Source organism: Cavia porcellus, unplaced genomic scaffold (genome assembly GCF_034190915.1).
Source record: "Cavia porcellus strain 051 isolate PalLab524CR breed Dunkin Hartley unplaced genomic scaffold, mCavPor4.1 scaffold_2, whole genome shotgun sequence".
NCBI classification, from domain to species: Eukaryota; Metazoa; Chordata; class Mammalia; order Rodentia; family Caviidae; genus Cavia; species Cavia porcellus.
This window is the reverse complement of record NW_026947485.1, coordinates 115,525,266-115,550,382: the sequence shown is the minus strand read 5'-3', so window position 1 is coordinate 115,550,382 and position 25,117 is coordinate 115,525,266. Positions and strand designations below refer to the sequence as shown.

The following is a 25,117-nucleotide window of genomic DNA, read 5'->3' as shown; positions in this document are numbered from 1 at the left end:
AGTGAGGTCAACAAATAAACAACAACAGCATCAGTCAGAAAAGTAAAGCAAGTGATATACGAGCAGACATAGAAGGTGATGATAGTAAAAAACTAACAGATGTCTGTAATATCACTCAATATAAATGGCCACAATTCTTCAATCAAAAGACACAGACTGGCAGCTGGACCAAAAAACAAAATCCCAAAAGATTATTTGTATTCCAGAATCATACCTGGTCCAAAAAAGTATATATATACTAAAAATCAAAGGATGGCAAACAACATTCAATGTACCAAGACCATCAAAACAGGCCATAGCAGCAGTTCTAATATTAGATACGTTATCTGTCAGTTTAAAATCAAAGAGAAGAAACAAAGAAGTTCACTTCATATTAGTTAAAGGATAAATCAACAAGGAGATATAACACTGATAAACATGGATGCACAGAATACTGGAGAATCTATCTTCCTAAAACAGAAACTGCTGAAATCCAAAGGTAAAATAAACATTAACAAAGTCATAATAAAGAATTTTAACAGCCTTTATTGGCAGAGGCACATTAAATAAAAATTCTGAAAATATTTCACAGCTAAAACAAATCTAAAAACATAGACTTAATAGATAAATACAGAATATCACACTACTCTATAAAAGTGTATGCAATCTTTTCAGCAGCACATGGTACTTTTTCCAAAGCAGATCACACACCAGTCCACAAAGCACTGCTTAGGTACACATGAAGTAATTGAAATCCCCTATATATACTATCCAGCCATTATGCACTGGAACTATAAATGAATCACAGAAGAAAATTTGGAAAGGAAAAACTCCTGGAAACTTAACAGCATACTTCTAAACGACCAATGGATCACAGATAAATAAAGATGTAATTTTAAAAGCTGTGAAAGTTAACGATAATAATGCACAACTCAATGAAACCTCTGCACTGTGAAACCATTTTGAAAAAGAAACTTCATCTCAATTAATGCTCATATTGGAAAAAGAGAGCAGGTCCAAATAACTAACCATATAAGAAATCCTGAGACACTTGAAGAATAGCAATAAACCAGCCTCAACTAGAAGTAAAGGAGAGACATATAAAGCTGAGAGCAAAATTCAATGAAATTGAGACTGAAAAAACTGTTAGAAACATCAATGAATGAAAGACCTAGTTCTTCTAAAAAATATATAAAAATGGTCAAGGCCTTAGCAAGATACACTAAGAGAAACAGATAAAAGATTATTTTAATACAATTAGAAATGGTGAAGGTAAAATTACGACAGACATGTCAAATCTATGACAGTGATTACTATCAGAATTTATATTTCAAAAAATGACAAAGTTCATAGAAATGGACAGATTCCTAGACACATATGAACTACAAAAATTAACCCAAGAAGATACAAATATGCTGAGCAACCCAATAAAAAGCAATAAAATTTACTCAGCAATAAAGAATCTGTTAACTAAAACACCACAGGGCATGATGACTTCATGCCTGAAATCTACAAAATCTTTAAGGATATAATATCACAGTGATTCTCAAAGTCTTCAAAGAAACTGAAAGTGACAGAATATTCCTAAATTCGTTTATGGAAGCTAATAGCACCCTGACACCAAAACTAGATAAAGTTACAACTAAAAAAGAAAACTAAAGAGCAGTGTTGTTAATGAACATAAATGTAAAACTCATAAAGTTATTAGTAATTAGAAAGTAACACGTTATTAAAAAGTTCATACACCATGATCAGTTAGGTTTCATCCCAGAGGTGCAAGAATGATCTAACATGAGTAAGTCTGTAAGTGTAAGACAGCACCAAACAGGAGCAAGGTCAAAGCCACATCGTCATATCAACAGATGCGGAAAAATCCAACACTCCTTCACAATACAATCCCTGAAGAAAACAAGCATAGAGGGGCCAGATCCCCAAATGATGAAAGTGATTTACGACAAACCAAAGGCTGGCATCATACTGAATAGGGGAAAACAAAGAGCATTTCCCCTAAATCAGGAAGAAGACAAGGATGTCCACTATCACCTCTCCTGTTCAACATAGTACTTGAAACATTGTCTAGAGCAATTAGGTAAGAGAAATTAACAAAAGGTACTATAGAGAAGACCCAAAAACCTACATGAACAAGCTCTTGTACATAATCATCACTTTCAGCAAAGTAGCAGAACACACAATCAGCATGCAAAATTCATTACTGTTTTTGACTATCAACGATAAATAGGATGAGAAGAAAATTCAGAAAGTAATACTGTTCACAGTTGCATCAATACAAATGAAATACATAGGGATTAACCTAACCAAGGAAGTGAAATATCTCTATGAAGACAACCACCATAATGTGAAAAGGAGATTGACAAGGATATCAGGTATAGAAAGATGCACATTGCTCCTGGATAGACAGAACCAATATTGTCAAAGTAGCTACATTTCCAAAGCTTTTATTCATACGCAATGCATTCCTAATAAAATACCAACAGCTTACTCTATAGCTATAGGGAAAACACTCTTAAAATCTATATGGAGCCAGAAGACACAGAAGAGCAAAGTATTTCTGGGCAGTAAGACAAAAGCAGGTGGCATAGTGATACTTGACTTCAAGCTATGCTACAAAGCAACAATAATAAAAATGTCACCGTACTGGAACAAGAATAGATACGTGGATCAGTGGAATAGAACTGAGGATATGGAAACCTTCACAGACACACTCAACCATTTGATCTTTGACAAAAGGACAAAAGCATGTATTGGAAGAAAGACAGCATTTTCAACAAGTGGTGGTAGGAAAACTGGTTTTCAGAAAACTTCTTTTCAGAAGATGAAACGGAACCCTTAACTTTCACTACATAGTGAATTAAAATCACAATTGATCAAAGATGTGAACATTAAAAGAAATACTATAAACTTTCTATCTAATTTAAAATAAATTAGATAAAATGTCTTAAGACATAGATGTAGGAAAGGAATTTCTAAACAGAAACCTAGCTGCAAAAGAAATAGCAGCAACAATCAACAAATGAGATTACATCAGACGACAGAGCTTCCTTCCTTACAGCAAAAGAATCATTTAGTGGCTAGAAGAGAAGACTTACAGAATGGGGGAAAAAAGCTTTTCACAGCTATTTTCAAACAGAGGACTAATACCTAGAAAACACAAGAACTTAAAAAAAAAAGAAAAAACCTAAAGTTAGAGACCCAGTCAAGAAATGCAGAAAAGCAAAATAAATCTGCTGGAGAAATGAACAGATACTCTCCAGTGGAAGAAATACAAATGAGTAACAATTATACAAAAAAAAAAAAAAAAAAAAAACCTTCAGCATCTCTGTGTATCAGAAAATCCCAAATTAAAGCAACACTAAGATCCCACCTTACTCTGGAAAGAGCAGCCATCATTAGCGAATCAAACACTGAAAAATGTTGGCATGGCTATGGCAAAATAGGAATCCTCTGAATTGCAGGTGGGAACACAAACTAGTACCAGCATCATGGAAATCTCTATGGAGATTTCTCAAAGAACTGAAATGAAAAATTCCACATGACTCAGCTGTTGCCCTGCTAGGTACCCTCCCCAGCAATTTTAAATCCTCACACTACAGTGAAACTTTGAAACAAAAATGTACAGCACAACAACATGTAATATGATTGACCAATGAAAATGAGGTATCTGTATATATACTGAAATAATACCGTGACATAAAGAATGGCAAATGTGGAGCATTTTCAGGAAAATGCATGCACCCTAAAATAGATTAGTGAAATAAACATAAAAACTTGAATATCTTATGATATCTCTCATTGGAGCGAGCCAAAGTACAAAAGAAAAACAGAAAGTGACAAGCGAAGCACAGAAGGGGACAAGGGGACAGATGTCATCCAATAGGGAAGTGGTCAAAAGAGATACAGAGAGGAGTGGGAGGAGGGGAAGGAAAATGAGAGGAGTAAAGATGTGCCGGGTACAGGACCCTAGAACTCTACTGGAAGGGAACAGTCTGTGTCATGGCATGAGCCAAGAAAAGTGGTATCAACAAGCTTGTAAGAAGTGATGGGGGGATGAGGGAGAGGGGGCGGGGAGGGACGAGGAAGGAGGTAAGATACAGAGCTCTGGCGTGTATAGGTGATCGCTCCCAATATGGGTAATGAAAATACAAACTAATATAATTAAGTTAAATTTTAAAAAAGAAAATGAATATAAAAAGATGTGTACAAAACAGTATAATATTACAACAGGAAATCTGTGTGTGGCATTATGAAAATTAAATAAAAAACAAAATGTTTGAATTCTCCATTTCCAAGAGAAATCTTTTTTAAATTTTTTTTTTATTTTAAAGAGATTAAGACAAAATAGGACATAAAAAAGCAGATCAGAACAGAACAATGTAAGCAACACAGTATTTCACAAGACAACACATAACAGTAACTACCATAATGTCTTATTCTTTGAAATAGTTGAGTATAACTTCATATACAACAGTATCAAACATAACAAAACAGTATAAAACCATTCGAGAGAATGAAAGTATTACAAGGCATTCAGAACCAAAGAACAGAAAATGAATAATGGCTATTATATTATCTCACTTTCCATAGAAAAAAAACTTTTTTTTGGTCTTTTTCATTTTTTTTTTTTTATCGGTACTAGGGATCGAACTCACGACTGCCTGCTTACAAAGCAGGTGCTCATGCCACTGAGCTAAATCCCCAGCCCCAGAAAATTTGTTTATACTATCACACATAATAAAATCCAGTAAGCTACAACATGATAGAACCAATGGAAACAGAAGAACAAAAGCATGGTAGGACTTCAAAGTAAGATGATATTAAATCATTCCTAGCTATTATACTGTCTTGTTTACTTCAAAATAGCTGCTCATCTTTCTCTGTCTTTAATCTTTTAGCCCCTTGAGCTTCCTCTTAGTTTTATGACCCAGACACATCGTCCTTAAGGTCTGGGATCCATCAGGTGAGAGTGTGAACTCCAGTGAGGAGAGAGCTGCTACCACTCCTCACAGTGCAGGGGAGCCCTGGGACCACGCTCTAAGCTGTGTCTATCAGTGTGACATAAAAGACATAAAGTCCTTTTTCCCTTTGGGAAAGACATTTCACTGATACCGCTGGCTGCTTCATTTTCAAGATGAATATAGAGAGGAAGATGTGCAGCAAACGGTGTCTCCTGTACTCACTGCGGGCAGGTGTCTTTTCTGTAAGAACACAACTGCAGGGCTCAGTAGGCTAGGGGATTTCTTTCTGTCACAGCAGCGGGGTTACTGGTTTTGTGTAATTTAATCAGTTTTGTTAGCTGATTACTCAGGCTGTGCATCACACTCGGCTTTAACACTTAACAACGCTGTTTAGTTCTTAGTGTCCCACGGAAGGCACTTTTGTGGGTGGGCAGGAGATTGTCATTTAATGATTCCCAAGAAGGAAATACAGGAACTCTTTTTTTAAAATTTTATTTAAAAGGAAAAAGAGAAAAAACCAAACAAAACAAAGCAGTGTAAGGGTACAAGTAATACAGAACTACAAAAAAAAAAAAAAAAAAAAAAAAAAAAAACAGTAAGAAATCACCAGTTAATAGATTACACATTATCATCTTAGAGATAGTTTGCAGTCTCTCTGTTTGAATGTTCACTTTGTATGCCTTGATACTGTGACTTGACCAACTATCTCTAAGAGGAACTCTTCTACTTGTGTTCAGCAGAGCAGGAGCACAGGCGGCCTGGGCCGTGTGCAGTTGGGACGGGCAGGGCAGACACTGGGACTATGCTGCTGCCCTGTCCTGCACTCACTCTGCAGCTGGGTCAAGACTGACCTGCAGCCCTGGACCCACAGCTGGTGCTGAAGAATTTCAGAGCTGAGGAGTGTTAGGAAAGGAATAAAGGTTACCCGGCAGCCAGCACAAATATCCAGAGACTATAGTGCCAGAAGTGAGAAACATGTGTCGTTATCACTGAAGTTAAACACAGGTATTTTACAAACATCAAATGCTTAACAAGACCTGTTCACAATGAAAAAGAAACGCTCACACACACACACACACACACACACACACGCACACACACAATAATATTCAAAGTCCATGGACCTAAGTCAGAAGTACATATTTCACTTGCTGGATTTTAAAGTGCATTCCCAAAATTTAAAATATGTTAACAGGAGCTATTATTATTAGGGTGACACCAGGTTACCACACTGTGACCAGGAGTAAGTGAGGAAATGTATCACTGCTACAACATAGGTATCCCATATCCAAAATGCTTCAGGTCAGAAGATTTTAGTTTTCAGAGACTTGTGGGCTTTGGAATGTTTTCTAGGAATGCAGAAGAGCTAGTTTTATAATTCAAAATTGTCTTTTAAGTTTTACCAAGTTATGTTTATACATTTATTGCACAGTAGCATATATTTCACTAAAATAATTATTAAGCTCATCTGTATAGCCGTCCTGATATTTCACTTTCACGGTGTTTTTCATTTACATTGAGCATCATATTTATTTCAATCAATCCCTGTCCACAGAGCAGGTATCATGAATCAAGCCAGTTTCCACCTCTGAAATGCTATTTACTCTTATCAACTGGCACTCTTTTAAACCTGAAGCCCTTGTTAAAAGAACTCAAAGATGGATTCTAAAGAGTCAGAAATGACAATTACAGATTTGTGTGCACTGTGGCTCCTTCTTTTCACAGCCTTATGTGAAATTTTAAAAGAATGAAGTTTGACATAATATCTTAAAAAAAAAAAAAAAAAAAAAAAAAGACACATGGAAGACCCTGTCAAAGGTGCCACAGCCCTGTGGGTAGAGCTTGGCCCTGGGCACAGGTCCCACTCTGAGTCGCCAGCAGGGGGTAACATTTGACCTCAAGGAGATTCATGCAGTATCCAGAGTTCAATTAAAAACAAATTTCACTGCTGCATGCACAGATACAAGTTCCCTACGGTGGATGTGAGCATTATGCACACCTAAGCTGTACCAATAAGCTTAATTATAATGGCCAAACAAAGCTTTCAAAAAAGAGTTGAAGTAAGAAAAATGGAAATAGGGCTCCTGCAATTAGTGGGGGGGGGCAATTAAGAAGTGTTGTGTATATGTCCATATCTTCCAGAATGACTGTGATCACTATGTACTGCAATAATAATAATAAATTATAAACTTAAAAAAAAAGGTGAGGTGCAAAACTAAAAAGAATTACTCATAAAAGACTATTTGAGCATCTTAATTTGTAATACATTAATAAAAACTGTGCTTGAGGACCTGCAGCATTCTACCCTGAAAAGCAAGGACAGCGGGAAGGGAAGAGGACAGAGAGGGCAGCCCAGGCCAGGCCCAGACCCTCAGGGGCAGTGCAGGCCAAGCCCTGTGTGCGGTGTAAGGCAAGAGGGTCCAGCCCGCCTGGCTCCTCCTCACTCACCTCTGCCTGGCCAGGGCAGCAGCCAGAGAAGGAGGGACTTGAAGTACAGGGCCCAGGGCTGCATCCCAGAAGGTTCAGGGGGAGGTCGAACCCTGTCCTCGCTCTCTTACAGCTGGTGTCCAGGTCAATCTGTCATGGTCATTCTCCTGCTGAAAACGGGAAAATATAAGTCCTGGATAGAACACCTCAGTGCGGGGTGTTGGAGCAGGGTTCGGTGCACTCTAGCTTCTAATTTATACATTAGAAGATAAACGAGAAGAAATACAGTTTGTAACAGGGTGGCTGATTACACAATGAACCAAAAACATCACTGTGTAAGAAAACACGGACCCAAGCAATTTTTAGTTCTACAACTGTTTTTATTCTGAATTAAAATTGGAAACTATTCATTCAGTCTTTCTAATATTTCAACATTTTCAGTCATTAAGAAACTCCAACATTGGGGCTGGGAGTTTAGCTCAGCGGCATAAGCGCCTGCCTTGCAAGCAGGAGGTCGTGAGTATGATCCCCGGTACCGATAAAAACCAAAAAAGACACACACACACACACACACACACACACACAAAAAAAAAAAAAAAAAAAAAAAAAAAAAAAAAAAAAAGAAACTCCAACATCTAACCTTACAGGTAAACACTACACAATTATGAGGCAGAAGCATAAAAAGGAAATCTATAGGGACTTTCACATGCTGGCAGGGATTGGAGCAAACACTGGCCTGCTGCAGGGCTGATCGCCCAGTGCCCTACAGAATACGGCTCATCATTTCTCATCAGCACTCGCTTATCTTAGGTTTCAGGTCCAAAAATGACCAGGAACTTGTCTAGAAGTTTTACTCAATCTCTGAAAATGTAAAAACAGCCCAGAAATGTACCGTAGTTCGCACGGGTATCTGCTCTGCTCTGGATGAAGACTCCTGGGCAGTGAACACCAGCGGCAAGGCTGCCCAGGAGGCGCTGTGCGAAGTGGGCAGAGCCCTCTCCAGGTGCAGGCTGTGGGGGTCTGTTCCCCTCTGCCTGTGTGGAAGAAACTCATGGGCAGCAGGGAGGAGCCCCGGGCACAGAGGGTGGATGGATGGGGACAGCAGGGCAGCCCTGGGGCCAAGAGTACACCGAGCTGCTGTGAATCCTGGTGGTGGAGGAGGTCACAGAAATCTGATTCATGAAGGGACAGACACACTCACAAGCACAGGGACACAAACAGGGTTTGGGGGTTGTTTATAAAATAACTATTAAAACATGGTGACAAAAATAAAAAGAGACTGAAACAAAAAAGCCAGCAATGCCAATAAAAACCCCACAGCCTCCCAGCAATTCTGTTAAGAAACACAGCTAGGAAACTGCTTTCTTCTCTCAAGGCCTTAAAAACACAGAGAAGGTACTGATCCCACACACTCAATGCTCTTTGCACAAAGCTCTGTGTGTGGTCAAAGATCTTCCTGAAGAGAAATCACCACGCAGGGACGCTGGAGCAGGAAAGCAGCAGCAGTTACTCACCTTACAGAGGGGCAGCTGCAGCAGGGTCCACAGAGAGCCTCTAGGGCAGGGACAGCGGGTGAGCTCAGGGGCAGCCTGAGCTGGGGGAGGGGGCTCTGCTCTGTCTCCCACCATGGATGGATCCTCAGAACCAGGTCCTGGGTTCTGAGCTCAGGTCTGTCCGAGCTGTGTGGTGCCTGGTGCAAGGGACACAGAGCAGGTCTGAGGTGGCCTGACAAGGAGAGAGCTTGGGTGTAGACTCAATCAGCTCTTCAAGACCCCAAACTGATATCCTCTTGCCTAAGCTTCAAAATAAAGGAAATTCAGGGCTGGGGATTTAGCTCAGCGGCATGAGCGCCTGCCTTGCAAACAGGCAGTTGTGAGTTTGATAGCCGGTACTGATAAAAAGGAAAAAGACAAAATAAAATAAAAAATAAAGAAAATTCAGCATTGTTTTCCTTAAAAGAAGCTATAATATTAGTAGCACTTCTATGTCCTATTAATGGATTGGGCCCTGTCTTAGTTACTTTTTGCTCATTGCTGAGACAAAATATCTGATGACCAAAGTTGGGAAAAGAAAAGTTTATTTCTTACAGTTTTTTGGAGGTTTTAGTCCATATTCAGTTGGCTCCAAGGCAGAGTGGCATGGCAGGCCCGCAGTTCATGGCAGCTGCAAACAGCAAGCCAGAAACCAGTGAGAGAGAGAGAAGAGAGAGAGAGAGAGAGAGAGAGAGAGAGAGAGAGAGAGAAAGAGAGAGAGAGAGAGAGAGAGAGTGACAGAGACAGAGAGAGAGAGAGAGAGAGAGAGAAAGAGAGAGAGAGAGAGAGAGAGTGACAGAGACAGAGAGAGAGAGAGAGAGAGAGAGAAAGAGAGAGAGAGAGAGAGAGAGAGAGAGAGAGAGAGAGAGACAGAGACAGAGAGAGAGAGAGAGAGAGAGACCCTCTTCCACCCATTACATCACATCCTGGCTCCACCCCTAGGTGGGTGTAGCACTGACACCATCAATCCAAGCACTAGACAATGAGCCAATCACAAACGCATAATGCAAATGCATGAGGCCTGTGGGCCACTGACATAAATCATGACAGGCCCTCTTTTTGGTATATTTAGGTGACGTACATTGTTGAAGAAATTTCACAGAATAAGAATTAAGCTGTTGTAAGTGGAGAAAATAATATTTTTGTAGGGGCATTAGGAAGAGGAAAACAAATCCTAATATAGTTACTCTGTTTAGATTTTCTGCAGCAATGGTTTTAATTTTTACAGCACTGCATAAAAACAGGTCTGAAATTTTAGCAGATTATAATTATTCCACAGTGTATGGGATACTTTGTTTATGGTAATAATACCTCCATGTATTTCTAGGATTAACTTAGTAAGTTTGAGTCATGGTAGAGACTGATACAAGCTTGACGAGTGGATTAGTGGGTGGTTCTCTCTGCAGAGACTGAGGGAAAACCTCAGAAAATAATTCTCTCTGCTGATTTCTGGAATAGCCCAGATTTAATGACATTCATAGGATTTGGCTGTAGCCATGGGGCATAGATGAGGATATTTTAGGAGACATCATGCAATACAAGAAGAAAATGCCTAAGCAGCCAGAGGGCTCAAAAAATACAAGATTCCCTAATAACAAAGAAAGAAAAAATGTCAAATTTACCAGTCCTTTAGAAAATCAGGCCATGGAGTCGTTTAGGTTTGAGTGTTTGGGGTAAAATCATGTCCAGATTTCCTACACCAGGCCATTATCATCAGGGATGGCCCAGTATCCATCTCAGTAAGTCAGCTACTGAATGAAATTGGTGTGAGCCATGATCATAGCTCTGTATATAACCAGGATGAGTCACTTGTAAATCTGGAAATAATTCCTGATGAGAAGATTCTACTTTTCTTTTTTTATCAGTACCTGGGATCAAACTCACGACCGCCTACTTGCAAGGCAGGTGCTTATGCTGCTAAGCTAAATCCCCAGCCCTGAGAAGATTCTACTTTTCTATATCATCAGAATCAAGAAACACTTCAAGGTGAACATACAGCGTCTGCAGCTGAGGCTGAGCTCCAGTGCTGTCCCCACATGGGTGACTCCCAAGAGCCCTTCCAGCAGGTCTTTGATTCCTGGGGACTGAGGCTGCTGGCAGTGGAGCAATGAGCTCTGTAGACCTCAGGAGGATATCAGAGAAACTCGGCAGTGCGTGGGCCTCAGGACTGGCTGTGTTTGGTGGAAATAATGACTCACTTAGGCTTGAGTCTCCCCACTGCAAAAACCCGAAGTACCCAGTCCAATAGTAAGAGAACAAAGGTCAGCAGAACTTGGAGAGGATGCACTGGTCAGTCTCCTGCGTCTGCTCAGAATTTTCCAAAGCATTACTTTTATCAAAGGTGACTGATATTTTCCTTCTGTGGAATATGATATTGTCTTTGTTACTGCCTTTAAATGTGATTTTACATCTATTATGTAGAGTTATTTCTCTCCTATGACCCACAGAGTCTGTGGAAATGGCAGCCCGGGACCAATCTTCACTTCATGAAGGGAATCGGGGTGACATCAAGAAGTCACCCATGGCCTGTAACTCCATATGGAAGAAGGCCATTGGGATGGCTGCAGTGTAGGCTGAAGTGGGCCCATGGTCTGTGGACAGTCCATGGTTATGGGTCCAAAAGTCCATGGGTCTATGACTTAATCACGTGATGGGATGGAACCAGGGTCAAATTCAGGGGCATTAAAATATCCCATATGTGAAAATATGTATTTACAGGGAAATGTAAAGGGGAGGATTGTTATGGTTACAGTAAGGTTACAGTTAAGTATTAGGCCTTGAATTACTAATGGTAAATGCTGGGCTCGATACAGATTCATGTAGGGGCACAGTTATTATTATAAGTATGTTTTTAGAGTCTGATTAATTTAAACAACTATATAAAATTAACAAGAGAAGTAAAGTTTCCTCAAAGAGCTTTTCTGAGCTCGGCACTATGTATCTGAGAGATGGAATGAGTCATTGTTCCTGGAATCAGTGCCGGAAGGGGACAGGGTCCTGACAGAGCACAGCAGTGTGTTCTGGTCCAGCAGAGGTGGGGCTTGCAGTTTATGTCCTGTGTATCTGCATGGAGAGATCTGCTGAGTGTATTATCATAGCATAGGTGACATTGTGACAATACCTTGAAATAAAGTGGAAATGGGTCAATTGCCTGGAAATAGCACATTCTCTGGAACTGTGGGCAGCTGGGCTAGTCTTTGCATCTCAGGTTGATTTATAACATTCAGGGATGAAAATGAGCAAGATGACACCACGCTTTATCATTTCTGGTGCTTAGTTGCCAAGTCACCTACTCCAAAAACTCTGCTAGTCACTCAATGCTGAGAATGTCCCCGAGTACTCAGTGAGTTCAGGGGACACAGGACCTGCTCGCGAGCACCATGGTGTTATGACAGTAGGCTAGGACAGGGCGGATCCCAGCTAGAACTCCACAGCGGACAACATCAGGCTCTCCATGTACTAAAACACTCTCAGGAGTCACACTGAGCTTAGGGACATCCACATTTATAATCAATATATGATGGACAAGGGAGCACTTAGGGTCACAGGTTCAGAGGTCGCCTGCATTGCCATGAAATCTGTGTGTCTGTCCAGCAGTTTCCACTTTCATGATACAAAGCACAAAGCATGGTAATTTCTTCCTATCAGAATCCCATGCAGTCCCTTAATTGCAATGCGTCCCTTGGGCTGGCCAAACGCCCCCTAGCGGATGAGCCGCGCACTTCCGCAGTGCCCGGGGGTCCTGCAGCAGGGACCTCTCAGCCCATCCTGGCTCCTCACCCTTGTGGTCCTCTGTTCAGTTTTCCCCAGGATCTGGCGGCTCTGTCCCAGCAGGAATCCCACCATGATGGTCCTGCCCCATCGTGAAGACCCTGGACTGAACTCCGAATCCAGGAGCCCCGTGAACCCCACCCTGAGGATGTGTTCAACAGCAGAGAAAGCAGCGCTGGAGCTGCTGTGCATGGCCGGGGCCGTGGACACTCTCAGCACAATGGACTCGCTGCAGAAACCTGGTGGCAGTGCCTGGGAGCCCGGGGACCCCGGTATTCTACCCAAACTGGAGATCCCAGAGCCTTGGCTGCTCTCCCTCTCTGACTGCCTGCCCTGGCCTATGCTTCCTGCCCCTCCTTTTCCCCTCCCACTCTGCCTGGTGAGTCTAGCAGGGCTCTTGCCCTGTATCTAATAGGATTCAGCTGATTGAGGGCATCAGAAAATCTCCCTCAGTCCTGGGTTTATTCATCCAAATTTTAAGTTTGTTGAGCTCATAGCCCCCAGCCTCATCATCACAGAACCTCCTCTCTCTGCAGGGAACTCAGCTCAGCACCCAGGCAATCTTTGGCAAACTCAGGAAAGGAGGTAAGACAAGGGAAATAAGATAAGGGAAGGATAGTCTGTGGTTCCTGGAGACATCTAGAGACACTCAAGAATTTACCAGGGGCCCTTGAAAGAACTCTGCCCATTGAGACACAAGATGGCCAGGAAAATTTAACCACACATCTTCCTGCCTACTGTCCTTTGCCTTCTCTCCATCCCTGTAAAAGGGACACGCTTCTCTTTGGGGCAGAAGGCCTTACATTTATTGTGCCGGAACCCAGGCACAATAAAATCCATGCCATGTGGTGTTTTAAAAAGCCTCACATTCTCTGCTGCTTATTTATATCACATTGAGACATAGTCCCTGCTTCTTTTTCTAAAGTATCCATGTCCAGAGTTCTATATTGATGTATGGCCCCCTGAATATGTTTTCTAACATGTTCCCAGGAGTGAGCAGGCCAATGATACAGTAGGAGAACTATGCAAAATCAGGTAACATTGTAGTGACTCTGGAGGCCTTGTTGTAACTGCAGACTTTCAATCTGATCTCCCATCAGCTGAGACCGTGGTCTCCAGCAGGTTTGTTTGTGATTGACCCTTGGTATCTATCACATGCTGTTTTTGTAGAATTGTCTACAATGCTAGGCATCTGGACAGAGTAGGCAAAGTCAACAGAGACAGCAACCAAGATCAGCAGTGCTAGAGAGACTGTTCCAGTAGTGATCAGGCCAGTTGTGCTGCTAGTTCCACGTACAAGAGGATCAGATGAGGACTGCAGAAGGCGCAGCATCTGAGTGTCAGATCAAGGGCCAGTTAGATTAACTGATATCCACGCTCCCATCACAGCTTTCCCAGATCATTACACTTTCATCAACTGTTACAGCAGTTTTAGCTCACCAGAGGCAGAGGCACACTGAGAAGTGGGGGGGAAGTTCGTTAGCTAATGGCCTCTGTGGAGTTCAGCACTGCAAAGTCTAAGCACCAAGCAGGAGATGAGAGCTGTATATAGGGCTCCTAGGGGAAACGGCAGGCAGAAAAAAGGCAGTTACTCCATGTTACACACTTTCCAGCTCTGCACCTCTGGGTACCTCAGCTGGCCAGGGAGCAGGAGAACAGGATGCTGTTCTCAGAGTGGGAAAGGGAGGTGATTGTCAGTGGGGTGTCAGAGTTGAGAGGCTTCATTGTCTGCAACAAATACCTTCTTCTGCTTGAATGCCATGACTTAGGGTACAACCCTTACATTGAAGGAAAGTTTCATCCCAGACTACAGTTCCATAATGGAGAACATTAGAATTGTAAATACATATTTAAATTATTTTTTTTTGTCATTCTGTGTAGCCCTGATATAATTGTGTCTTTAGTGGGGTGCATACTGTGATCCATCAATTTTCCCCCACAACATGGGGCAGGCCAAGTTTCCAGTCAGTAGTCTGTAGAGACCCAGGCTCATCATGAATCACAGCCTGATGAACTGGTGAGTTAAATCCTGCAAACCCCCCCCCTCCCCAAGATGAGGTCTCTGTAGGGAGAGGCTGTGAGGCTGTCTTGTTAACAACTTCCAAAAAACCTCATGGGGATCAGAAACACTGTTAGCCTTACTTAGTAGGGATCCCCTAAGTCCCCAGTCAATCAAGTTATATTGACTCATAGACATTGTTTCCCCTTTTTCTCCTGCAGAAGCCCAGAGGGAGAGCAGCACCTTCTGCAGAATCATTCAAACAAGTGTGGGCTTCACAGAAAAGGGACAGGGGCACAGAAATGGGTCTCTTCATCACTGCATGAAGGGAACTGAGCATCACAAGGATTAATTACTGTCAGGGCTCTGATCTAGACCCCCCACCCAACTAGGAGGGAAAAAACTCCCCTAGCAGATCTGTTATTGACACCTGGAGGGGTGCAATGCGTAACAGGAAGCCAGTAGCTTCTGCATGCAGCTCCACCAGCTTGCAGCCTCCCCCACAGCTCAACCTGCAGAGAGATGATTCCCCTAAAACCACAAGAGACATGTGGTGCCTACCAGCACCCCCTGTACCCAACACTGCCCTGTCTATCACCTTGGCTTAGACCCTCTACCCAAGAGACCTAGAACTGTGTACCCACCTCAGCAAAGCCTCCCACCTCTGTCTTATCACCTCCATAAAACATGCCCTCACCCATGCCTTGAGGTCAATGGTCTTTTCTCAGTAGGCCTAATCACACCCAGTCTGTAATAGCCATTGCTGTTTGCTTTGAAGTTGCCTGTGTCAGTGGCCTCAGTCATGCCTTGGTTCAGCCTGCCATCTGCTGCCTCATGTGAGGAGGATAGGGAAGTTTCCTGCCCCAAGGGTCCAACCTCCCCTCCTACAACCCTGAGCCCAGCATCAGCATTGGACCTCTAGGTGTCCCCTGGCCTCCACTTGCTGCTGGTGATGATCCTCCCTCAAGTTGGGTAAGTGACACTACTCCCTCCCCTCCTCCCCTTGACTGTGTCTTGTTTCCCTTCTCCACCCTTACTGACTCTCCAGATCAGCCAGAGTCATGCTGCAGAAAACCAAGGGCTGGTCATACTCACCCCCAGCCAGGAGCCAGGATCCCTGATGGTCACCCAGTCTCAGATATGTCTGTTTTGATCTCCCTGTCCACAGTCCTCACTCTCCAGTAACTGAAAGGAAACATCCCCTTTGGAGTTCTCCTGGGTAACTCCCTGTACTCCTGTCACCTCCCCACTCACTTGCATTCTGAAAGGCCTAAAGCCTCCCCATCTTACTCCTGACCTGAAGCCAAAATGCCTGAGCTCTACAATATAGCTTCTCCAGTCTATGAGCTGGACAGCCAGCCCAAATGGGCACATAAAAGACATTTAACTTTTTATTCTCCAGGATTTTGATAAGTTTTGTCATAAGCTTGCTAAGTGGTCTAAGGTCCTATTTGTTCAGGCATTTTTTATTCCTCACAGGCTCCCCTTCCTCTGCACTTCCTGCACCCCTGCCAACTCCTTCTCATTTCCCTACCACCACTGCTCCCTCCTTGTGCCTCAGAAAGGATACACAAATACATGACTGTTCATCTTGCTGAGGGACTCAAAACACCAGCCCGGAAATCAGTTGATGATGACTGACTTAAAACTGCTTAGTATCTTGGTTACTTTTCTGTCCTAGCTGAGACAAAATACCTGATGCCCAAAATTAAGGAAGGAAAGATTTACTTAGCTGTTTGTGGAGGTCTCAGTCTCTACTCAGCTGACTCTAAGGCAGGGTGGCGTGGATGAGAGGCAACAATTCATGGTGGTCACAAGGGACAAGAACAAAAGGGCAAAAGGAAAGAACACACCTCCTTCCCTCCCTGATATTGTGCACTGACAACCTGTCCCTGGGCAGGTGCAGCCCTCATATCATCAATGGCAGGGCTAGACAATGAAACAATTATAAATGCTGTATTCAGGCACCTCCATGACTGCAGGAGGCTTGAGGGGGACAACCAGACACAAAACATAACACCTAGAATAAAGCTAACAATCCAGTGCCCAGGATTTAGCTCAGTGCCGTAAGCACCTGCCTAGCTAGTGCGAAGTTATGAGTTTGATTCCCAGTACCCTTCCCCCAGTAAAAGATAAAAATCCAGCTACTTTTATGTGCCAGCCCACAGCACCATGACAAAGTATACTACTCTCAATTCAGAAAGCCCAGAGGGACAATTAATTCTCAAAATACATTTGATCACCAAATCAGGCCCTGACATTGGGAAAAACTCCAAATAATTGAGACTGACCCTTAAATTCCCCAAAGAGGAAGTAATCTCCCAGGCGTTCAAGGTCTATAATAACCGATATGATGCTGCCCACCATCAGATGATGGCCCTCCTAGCCACTGTACTTATGTTCTAGAAGCGCTAAAAATCACCCTCCCCCATGCTCTGATGACCTTGTACTCCCTTCTCGATATCTGAGTTCTCCTCAGCTCCTCACATGTCCCCCACATACTGCGTGCCCCATTACTCACACAACTCCATCCTTTCATATGTGAGACCCTCACCATTACCTACCATTACAATCCATCGCAGCAGATGCCCTAATTTCACTGCAAACAACAGATAGCAACTCCAACCCTCCTGGGAACATGACTGCCCCTCCCTCCTGCAGTTACACACCAAACTTTCCCCACATTTCAGGCCTTCCTGTACCTAAGCCACAGCACATCTGGCTCAGAGACTGCAGCTCCAGCAAGGCCTCAACTACATGGACAACGAAAACAGAAGACACCATAGTCACAACCAACACAGTAATCAGAGCTCAAGCTCTCCCCCCCAGGACCACCTCACAGCAGGATGAACTCAGCCATGACCGGAGCTCTCACCCTGGAAAAGGGAACAGCAATAAACATTTACACAGACTCAGAGTATGTTCTCAATATCCTCCACAATCATGCAGCAATCAGGACAGAAAGGGGATTTCTCACACTGGGGACTCTCTGTGGTCAATTCCAACCTGATAAAGACACTCCTAGGGGCAGCGCTTCCGCCCACTCAGGCAGGGGTCACTCACTACACGGGATATCAAACACTCAAATCGCATGTAAGACCAGGAAACTCCTTTGCAGATCAGACAGCAAAGAGAGCCACTGCCTCCTACAAGTCTCCACTGCCTCTCAGGGCCAATACTGCTCCTCTGTAGGCTTCACCCCCATTGTACCACAGAAGAACAGCTAGCAGTACACTCACAGCCCACTTCAGAGGGATGGTTCCTTGACCAAGGGAGCTATCTCCTCTCCACCTCCCAAACTCACCTAGTTGTTTCTTCCTTCCAGCACAACTTTCATAGAGGCTACAAACCCCTCATCTCAGCTCCCTCCTGGAGGACAGCTATCAGACAGATCACCACATACTGTTCAATCTGCCACTGAGGGTCCCAGGGATCCCTCCATCCTGCTCCTTACCCGAGTCACCAGCCATAAGGATTCACACCTGCCCAAGACTAGCAAATTGGCTTTACAAACATGCCAAAAATTTAAAAATTAGGTATCTCCTAGTCTCATAAACACCTTTCTCAGGATGGGGAGGAGACATCTTCCAAATGGAGGTAAGTCCTGGTTGCTCACCCTTCCTGGGCCTCTAGTCTCAGTCTCCACACTGTTGTTTGCTAGGCCTTGCCAAAGAGATTTATAACAGACTTCATCCAAGGACAAGGCTGACCCATGGCAGACACGCAACTCCTCCCAATGACTCACTCCACCGCTGTCCCACAGGAAATCCATGCTAATCCAGGCCAAGATGCTGCCCACACAGCAGCCAGCAGCCTCCAGTGCAGCAGAGCGCCCAGCCATTTTCCTCTGTGTGTTGCCCACACAGCCTTCAGTCACACTGAAGAAGCCTTGAGAAACTACATCCCTAGCTCTCTCTATAGCACAGCAGAGAGGGAGATTGGGTCTCTGAACTAGACCCCACCCGCCTAGGAGTCAGAAACACCCTCCCCCACCCCCCCCCACCCCCTCAAATTTGTTATTCAAGTTTGAGAGGGCAGTGAGAATCAGGAAGCCAGCAGCTTCCTCCTGCAGCTCCACCAGCTGGCAGCCTCCCCCACAGCTCAACTGGCAGACAGCTAATTCTCCTCAAAACCACAAGAGACAGGTAGTGCCTTCCAGCACCCCCTGTACCCAGCACAGCCCTATCATAATGGGACCTTACACCCCCTACTCAGAGACCCAGAACTGTGTACCCCCCTCAGCAATGCCTCCCATCCATATCTTATCACCCCTACACAACATGCCCTCACCTCTGGGGGCCAATGGTCTTTGCGCCCCTGGCCTGACCAGGTTTGCGCCTCAATAAAGTTATCACTGCTTGCTTCAGCCTTGCCTGCCGGGGGGGGTCTCAGTGGAGTCCCAATTTATCCTAAAAATCTTGATTATCTGTCAGCCAATCCTGGGCTCCAGCAGAAAGGTGATAATTGGACTGTTTCCTATTTTCTACACGCAATGCAGGTGAATGAAATGACAGACTGTTTCCTGCATTACTGTCTTTCACCTCTAATAATGACAAAGGACAAGGGTCACTGCTGTCCTCTCGCCATGGCCGCTCACCCCAGAGGGCAGACACACTGTCCTTCAGCCACAGTGCCTGTGAACCCACAAGCACCTCCCCCCCATCCCCGTGTTACTTCTGGGCGAGGGTCTCCCGGGTACTTGTCTGGTGTCCTCCACAGCATGGGCCAGCGAGGAGAACCGGAAACGGGAGCTGGCTGCAGATGACGTTTGCGCTTCGTGTACAGGAACTTTGAAAAAACCCTTACACTGAAAAAAAAAAGGAAACCAGACAACACGAAAGTAAAGTCCCTTCGGCACTGAAACAGCTCAGTATGTGACAGTTTCGGGGGGCACATTCCAGGTGCTCACTCTCGAGTCTCTGAGACAAGTCCAGAGTGAGCGCTGGAGCTGATTCCAGGGAAGGGCTGCTCTGGGGAGCTGGAGCACGCATCTCCTTGGGGCTCTGCCCTGAGCTGTGATGGGGGCAGGACTCAGGGCTTTGTCCTGAGCCTATTGAAAGCATTGCTAGAGCAAACACCCACACCCCTTAGCTCTGCAGCAAGAGGCTGCCTCCTCGCTCCACTTAGCAAGGATAATTTTTCCCGATATGGAAAACATGGGTTTGCCCTATTGGCCAATTTTTTTTTTTTCTTTTTATAAAAACGTCCACATTTTTAATGAACATAATAAGGTAAACTTGATTCTACTGAGCTTGTCACTTTTAATGGGAACAAACATTGTCTCTAAAAGGCAGGGCCCGCTTTCTGCCCCCAACCTCCACACAGTGCCCACGAGGGAGCCCCGCCCTCTCTCCAGGATGAGCCTCCCAGGGCTCACAGCGCTTTGCGTCCCCACCGCGCATGCTCTGGGCCTGCTCAGGCCCTGGCCGCTGAGAGCTGAGCTGGCAAGGGTCCCACACCAGGAAGGCTTCTTGCCCCAGCTGTGCTGCGGACCCATCCCCCCAACAGTTCCCCTGCAGCTGTTAGAGATGCTGGGCCAGTGGCAGGCACTCAGCCTCTACCTTTTCTGCTCTCTGCCAAGCAGGAGCTGTTCATTGCAGTGAGCTCCCTGCCCCTCTCCCCGCCCAGAGAGGCCTGAAGAGATCGCTTTGCAGAGCTGGTGCTGCAGGGAACTGGAGACAGCTGGTGAGCAGCTTAGCAGCATTAAGCAAAGAGCTGTGTGTGTGTAAGAGCCCAGATGCCTTTGCTGGGGACTGCGGGTCCAGACAGCACACCAGAGTCAGTGACAGCTCCGGTCCCTGTGCAACAGAGAAGCAAAAATAAATAAATAAATACCGGATATAAGTGGAAACCATGGTGCTGGACACGCATCTCTGAGGTCACCCTGGGGAGTGGGTTCAGGGTCACTGGTGCCCTGGTCGCCCAGGAGCTGACCCTGAGCTCCATGCCAGCAGCTGAGGACTCACACCTCCCAGGATGTGGGTGTCTTTCTCATCTGGGCTTCACTGAGTTCCGCTCCAACTCAGTTTGAGTTTTTTGTGTTGCCAAGTCTCCACCCACGGTGTTTGCTTTGCCCCACCACGGCGGACCATAGGTAGAAAACATGGAGCAGGATAATTCTGTCAGGGCTTCTGTCCTCCAAGAGGAAGAAAGAAAAGAGGGAAGGAAGGAGAGTCTGTCCTGTGCCTGAGCTCATCTGGAGCAGTACAGTGAGCACTTGAGCACAGGAAGCTAGGATGCCCAGGAAGGGCAGCAGTAGAATAATAAGTCCACTCAAGAGCATGGTGTCATACTGGGAAGTGTCCTGACTTAGTGGGAGGTGGCAGCAAAGAGGGAACTTTACAGAAAAAGTGGTTAACGAGCCGAGACCCACAGAAGGAAAGCTGGAAGACATACAGTGTGTGTATTAAGGCGTTGACAGCACTGTTGGACCATGCACACCAGGGAGCAGCAGATCTTGCTCATGAGGACAGCATAGCACAAAGGATGGCAGATGGCTACATAACGGTCATAGGACACGAAGCCTAAGAGAACAGCTTCACATCTACCAAGGCTCAGTACCATAAATATCTGAATCTCACAGCCCGAGAATATGATGGTCTTGGTGTTCATCAGGAAGTTCATAGTCATCTTGGACACAGTGTTGGAGATGTGCATAATGTTAATGAGGGAGAGCTGACTGAGCAAGAAGTACATGGGCGAATGGAGCCTACTGTCCACTCGGATGAGGTGGACCAGCACAGCCACCAAGAAGAAGAAGACAATAGCAGCAAAGAGAAAACCATTCATGCTTCCATTTTGGAAAAGACCAGCCAGCATAAAGTCTGTCCCAGAGCTTTGACTTCCTGTTTTCATTGCTTAAATTAAAAAATAAAAGCAGATAATGTATCCATGGAATAATGGATTTTTTTTTTTTTTTTTTTTTTTTTTTGTCTTTTCCCTTTTTACCGGTACCAGGGATCAAACTCACGACTGCTTGCTTGCAAGGCAGGCGCTTATGCCACTGAGCTAAATCCCCAGCCCCTGTGACTATTTTTTGAAGGACAAAAAGAATAATTAAATACAAAAGCTGTTTCTGTAATTACTTTAGATGAAAATACAGTGTCTGCTATTAGGTACAGTAAACACGACTGTATTGAATTATAGTTGTTTTTGCTTATTTTTGAGTTTTACTGCAGTTGGTATGAATAGTTATAGGTGTAATGCGGAACCTGTGGTGTTTCAGCTAATGTATCAGTGAATACAGATTAAGATGAAAAGACTCTCATTACTGTTTTCTGAACTGTAGGAAACCTTTTTTTGTTTTTTTTTTTTTTTGTTTGTTTGTTTGTTTGTTTTTTTTTTTTTTTTACTCTTTGGGACTTCCAATTCCTCTTTTCAGATGTAAATTGCAATGGAAAGTGAAAATAAAAATGTTTACTGAAAGAACAAATTATAAAAGAATTTTTAATCATTTTGATGATGTGTTTGCCAAAATTCCATTTTCCATTTGTGTGTACATTAGGGTGATGGATTAAATGGTTGTTCACTAATGAAAACATTCTGCTCAGTTCTTTCCTATGAGTAACATTTTGTCAAATAGTGGTTGCTGCATAGTGGTATAAATTTAAATGAAGTTATACTTAATCTTTATTTTACTTTTATTGGTTATAAGTAGGAATAAAAACTTTAGTAATATTTGTTTGAAGATGATATTGTACCCTAATGAAATATGAGTTGGTATGCATTGTTTTTCTTGTAAAAACTTTATAGGTTTGACCAACCTGTTAACCAAAATAAGGGTGAATTTGAAATGAGTCATCTAAATTTAGCTTAACATTTATGAGTCTTCAACTGAAGCATGCTGTAAAGATTATTCAATTCAAAGATAAGAACTGAAATGTTTGTTTCCGACACAAATTTGCTTTTATACATTCTTTAGGTAAATATTACCTTCTAATTATAGATTTTATGTTCTAAAACTATACTGAGTTGTGGTCTGAAACATTGTTGTCCAACCTCAGGGTTTACTGGGTCTAAAATAAAGAAATATCATGGTAGTAATTTGTCATTTTCAAAAGATTATCTGGTTACCATATTTTGGCAGAAAACCTTCATTGATCTAAAATATTTAAAACTGAAGGAGAAAACTTACTAAAAATACGCAACAATTCAAGTATGTATGTTTTATGTAAATCATGTTCTTTCTTTTTGTTGTAGTCTGAAATATTTTAACATAACTAACAAGAAACATACAATAAAGAAACATTTAATATGATAATGAAATATTGTATACTCTAAAAATATTGCAATAACCAATGCTCCATATCACAAACTATATAAAATAAATATCATCAGGTGGTAGCTTTTAGTGAAAGTCCATGAAAATTCAATCGATATTTCTAAGTTATATTTCTTCCAATGATACAATTATTTTAATAAGAATAAGGAAAATAACAGACCGAGCTGAAAAGAAGGGTTTACACTGTTTAAAAGGGTAACACAAAAGAAATGCTAGAGGTTAATAAGGGCCAGGGATTTAGCTCAGTGGAGTAAGAGCGTCCCTGACAAGTGCAAAGTCATGAGTTCGATTGCTGGTACAAAACAAACAAACAAACAAAAAAAAAAAAAAAGAAAAAAGAAAGAAAGAAAGAAATTATATCTACAGATATAGAATTTAATGAGTAAAATATGGGCATAATTGACCAAGATACAGAAAGAAGAAGGCAAAAAGTTAGAGTTTATTAGAAATGACACAACAAAATTAACTACAATGTCAAAATATATGTCCTATGTGATATAAGTTATTATTCTACAGAGAAAACTGCTTTTTAAACAGGAATAAAATCTGCAGTGTTTTCTAATTATTGCAATAATTATTTCATTAGAATAAAGACATTCAAATTTATTAGCATTTACTCCCTTCGAAAAATACATGCACAAAATGAATTTTTTAAAAAGTCCAAAGGAGATCCTAAAGGCAATTTAGAAAACAATTGAAAATATTACATATCAGTATTTTGCAAAATGAGGGAAATAGAAGACTGGACAGAATAACTGGAAAAGACTGTGAATAGGTGATGAAAAAATAATAAAATAAAACTGTTGTAATATGCTAATTACCAGGCTTCATCCATGTCAGCACTGTTTAAATAATAATCTTAAAGATGCCCAAAAATAAAATTATACCAAGAATGTAGTTAAAGATGCACTAACATACATGCGTTAACATCTGGTACATTTTTAAAATGTCTAATTATTGGTCCTTGAAAGAATTTTGCCCTAGGATAAATTACAGGATGTTATTGTAGCAACTCAGCATGCTGGAAGGCCAGATTGGAAATGCCTACCCTGAGGGCCACTTCCTCCTTCTTCCCAGTTACAACTTCCTCCTTCCTTTCTCAGTGAGCCAAAGAAAATTCAGTCAGCTCCTAGCACATCATCAGTGCCCTCCCCAATCACCACAGCTGGTCAAAGGTCACATATACCCCTCACCCCCATATCCAGGCAGAGGAGAAGCCAAACCCTTGCTGATTGTGGGATCCTCTCCATGGCCTTTAAATAAAAGGGCCACTTTTACCTTTTTTGTTGTTTTTTTAATATATATTCTGCTCCTTTATTGCACTAGAAAACTCCAACAATCATGAGCTGTTATTACTTTCCTACTTTTGGACGGCAATCTTGATTACAAGACAGTTTTCTTGAGAATCATTTAAATACTAAATGCATCATGGGTGCAAATCTAGCAAACACAAACAGGACAACTTTTCAAAGAGTAGTTTAAAGTGATAAGCACCTAGTAAAAAAGGAAAAGCATTTTAGAAATTATTAATCTGAGAAGATAATGTCATATATTACAAAGCTGTCCTAAAAATTAGGCTTTTGTGGATTTCATATGCAAAAAAAACCAAAAAATATATATGCAATTATAATGCCTATTGAACATTACCCTGTAAAACTTGTTGGATGATTGAGAACATACATAAATGAAATAAACACAGTGGCATTTCTCACTGTGTAACACCTCTTCCAGAGTTACAGAGCACTTCGAGTGTTTCAGTAACCTTTTATAGGAGCTAGGTAACACACACACTATTTTCTTACAGTGAGCTTTCCTCTAAGTTTTCCTATTGCACTAACAGTCTGGACACAAGTCAGCTGCTGGCAGTTCCAGGCTAAAACACTGTTTTCACCCAGCCCGAGCCACTGATCTCCACTAGTTTGCATTATATATACAAATATTTAACATACTTTTAAGTGCTTGGAGAATTAGGAAGATGCATTTGTCCTTCTTTCATTTGTTTATAGTATGGACAGAGCTCTTCTTTTGGAAGCTGTATGGGAGGCTAACTGAAGCAGAGTTTCCCCCACCTGTGACTCCCAATCTTAATCCCCACTAATCATAGCAAGTCTGAGTGCTGTAAAACTCAGTTCATTAGGCTAAAGAACTGAAATTC

At 42.7% G+C, this 25,117-nt stretch overlaps 1 protein-coding gene across 44 annotated transcripts in view; it reads right to left on the bottom strand.

Moving 5' to 3' along the window:
• The window catches only part of LOC101788146 (butyrophilin-like protein 9), a 58,249-nt gene extending 38,588 nt beyond the window's left edge, over window positions 1-19,661 (bottom strand). For 7 of the 44 annotated variants that reach the window (XR_010046362.1, XR_001199225.3, XR_001199226.3 and 4 more), the window contains exons 1-2: window positions 8,894-9,542; window positions 7,401-7,549 (exon numbers count right to left, since the gene is read on the bottom strand). Coding sequence is in view for 2 of the 44 variants with exons in the window: in XM_063245242.1 (XP_063101312.1) it covers window positions 7,401-7,464 (64 nt within the window). In the remaining 42 variants the exon portion in view is untranslated. Of the gene's footprint in view, window positions 1-7,400; window positions 7,550-8,271; window positions 8,839-8,893; window positions 9,543-10,907; window positions 11,784-14,122; window positions 14,240-15,776; window positions 17,375-18,240; window positions 18,653-19,278; window positions 19,297-19,355 lie in introns of those variants that run through there. The other 37 variants (XR_010046328.1, XR_010046333.1, XR_010046335.1 and 34 more) reach the window with 37 other exon arrangements.
• Window positions 19,662-25,117: the final 5,456 nt, after the last annotated feature.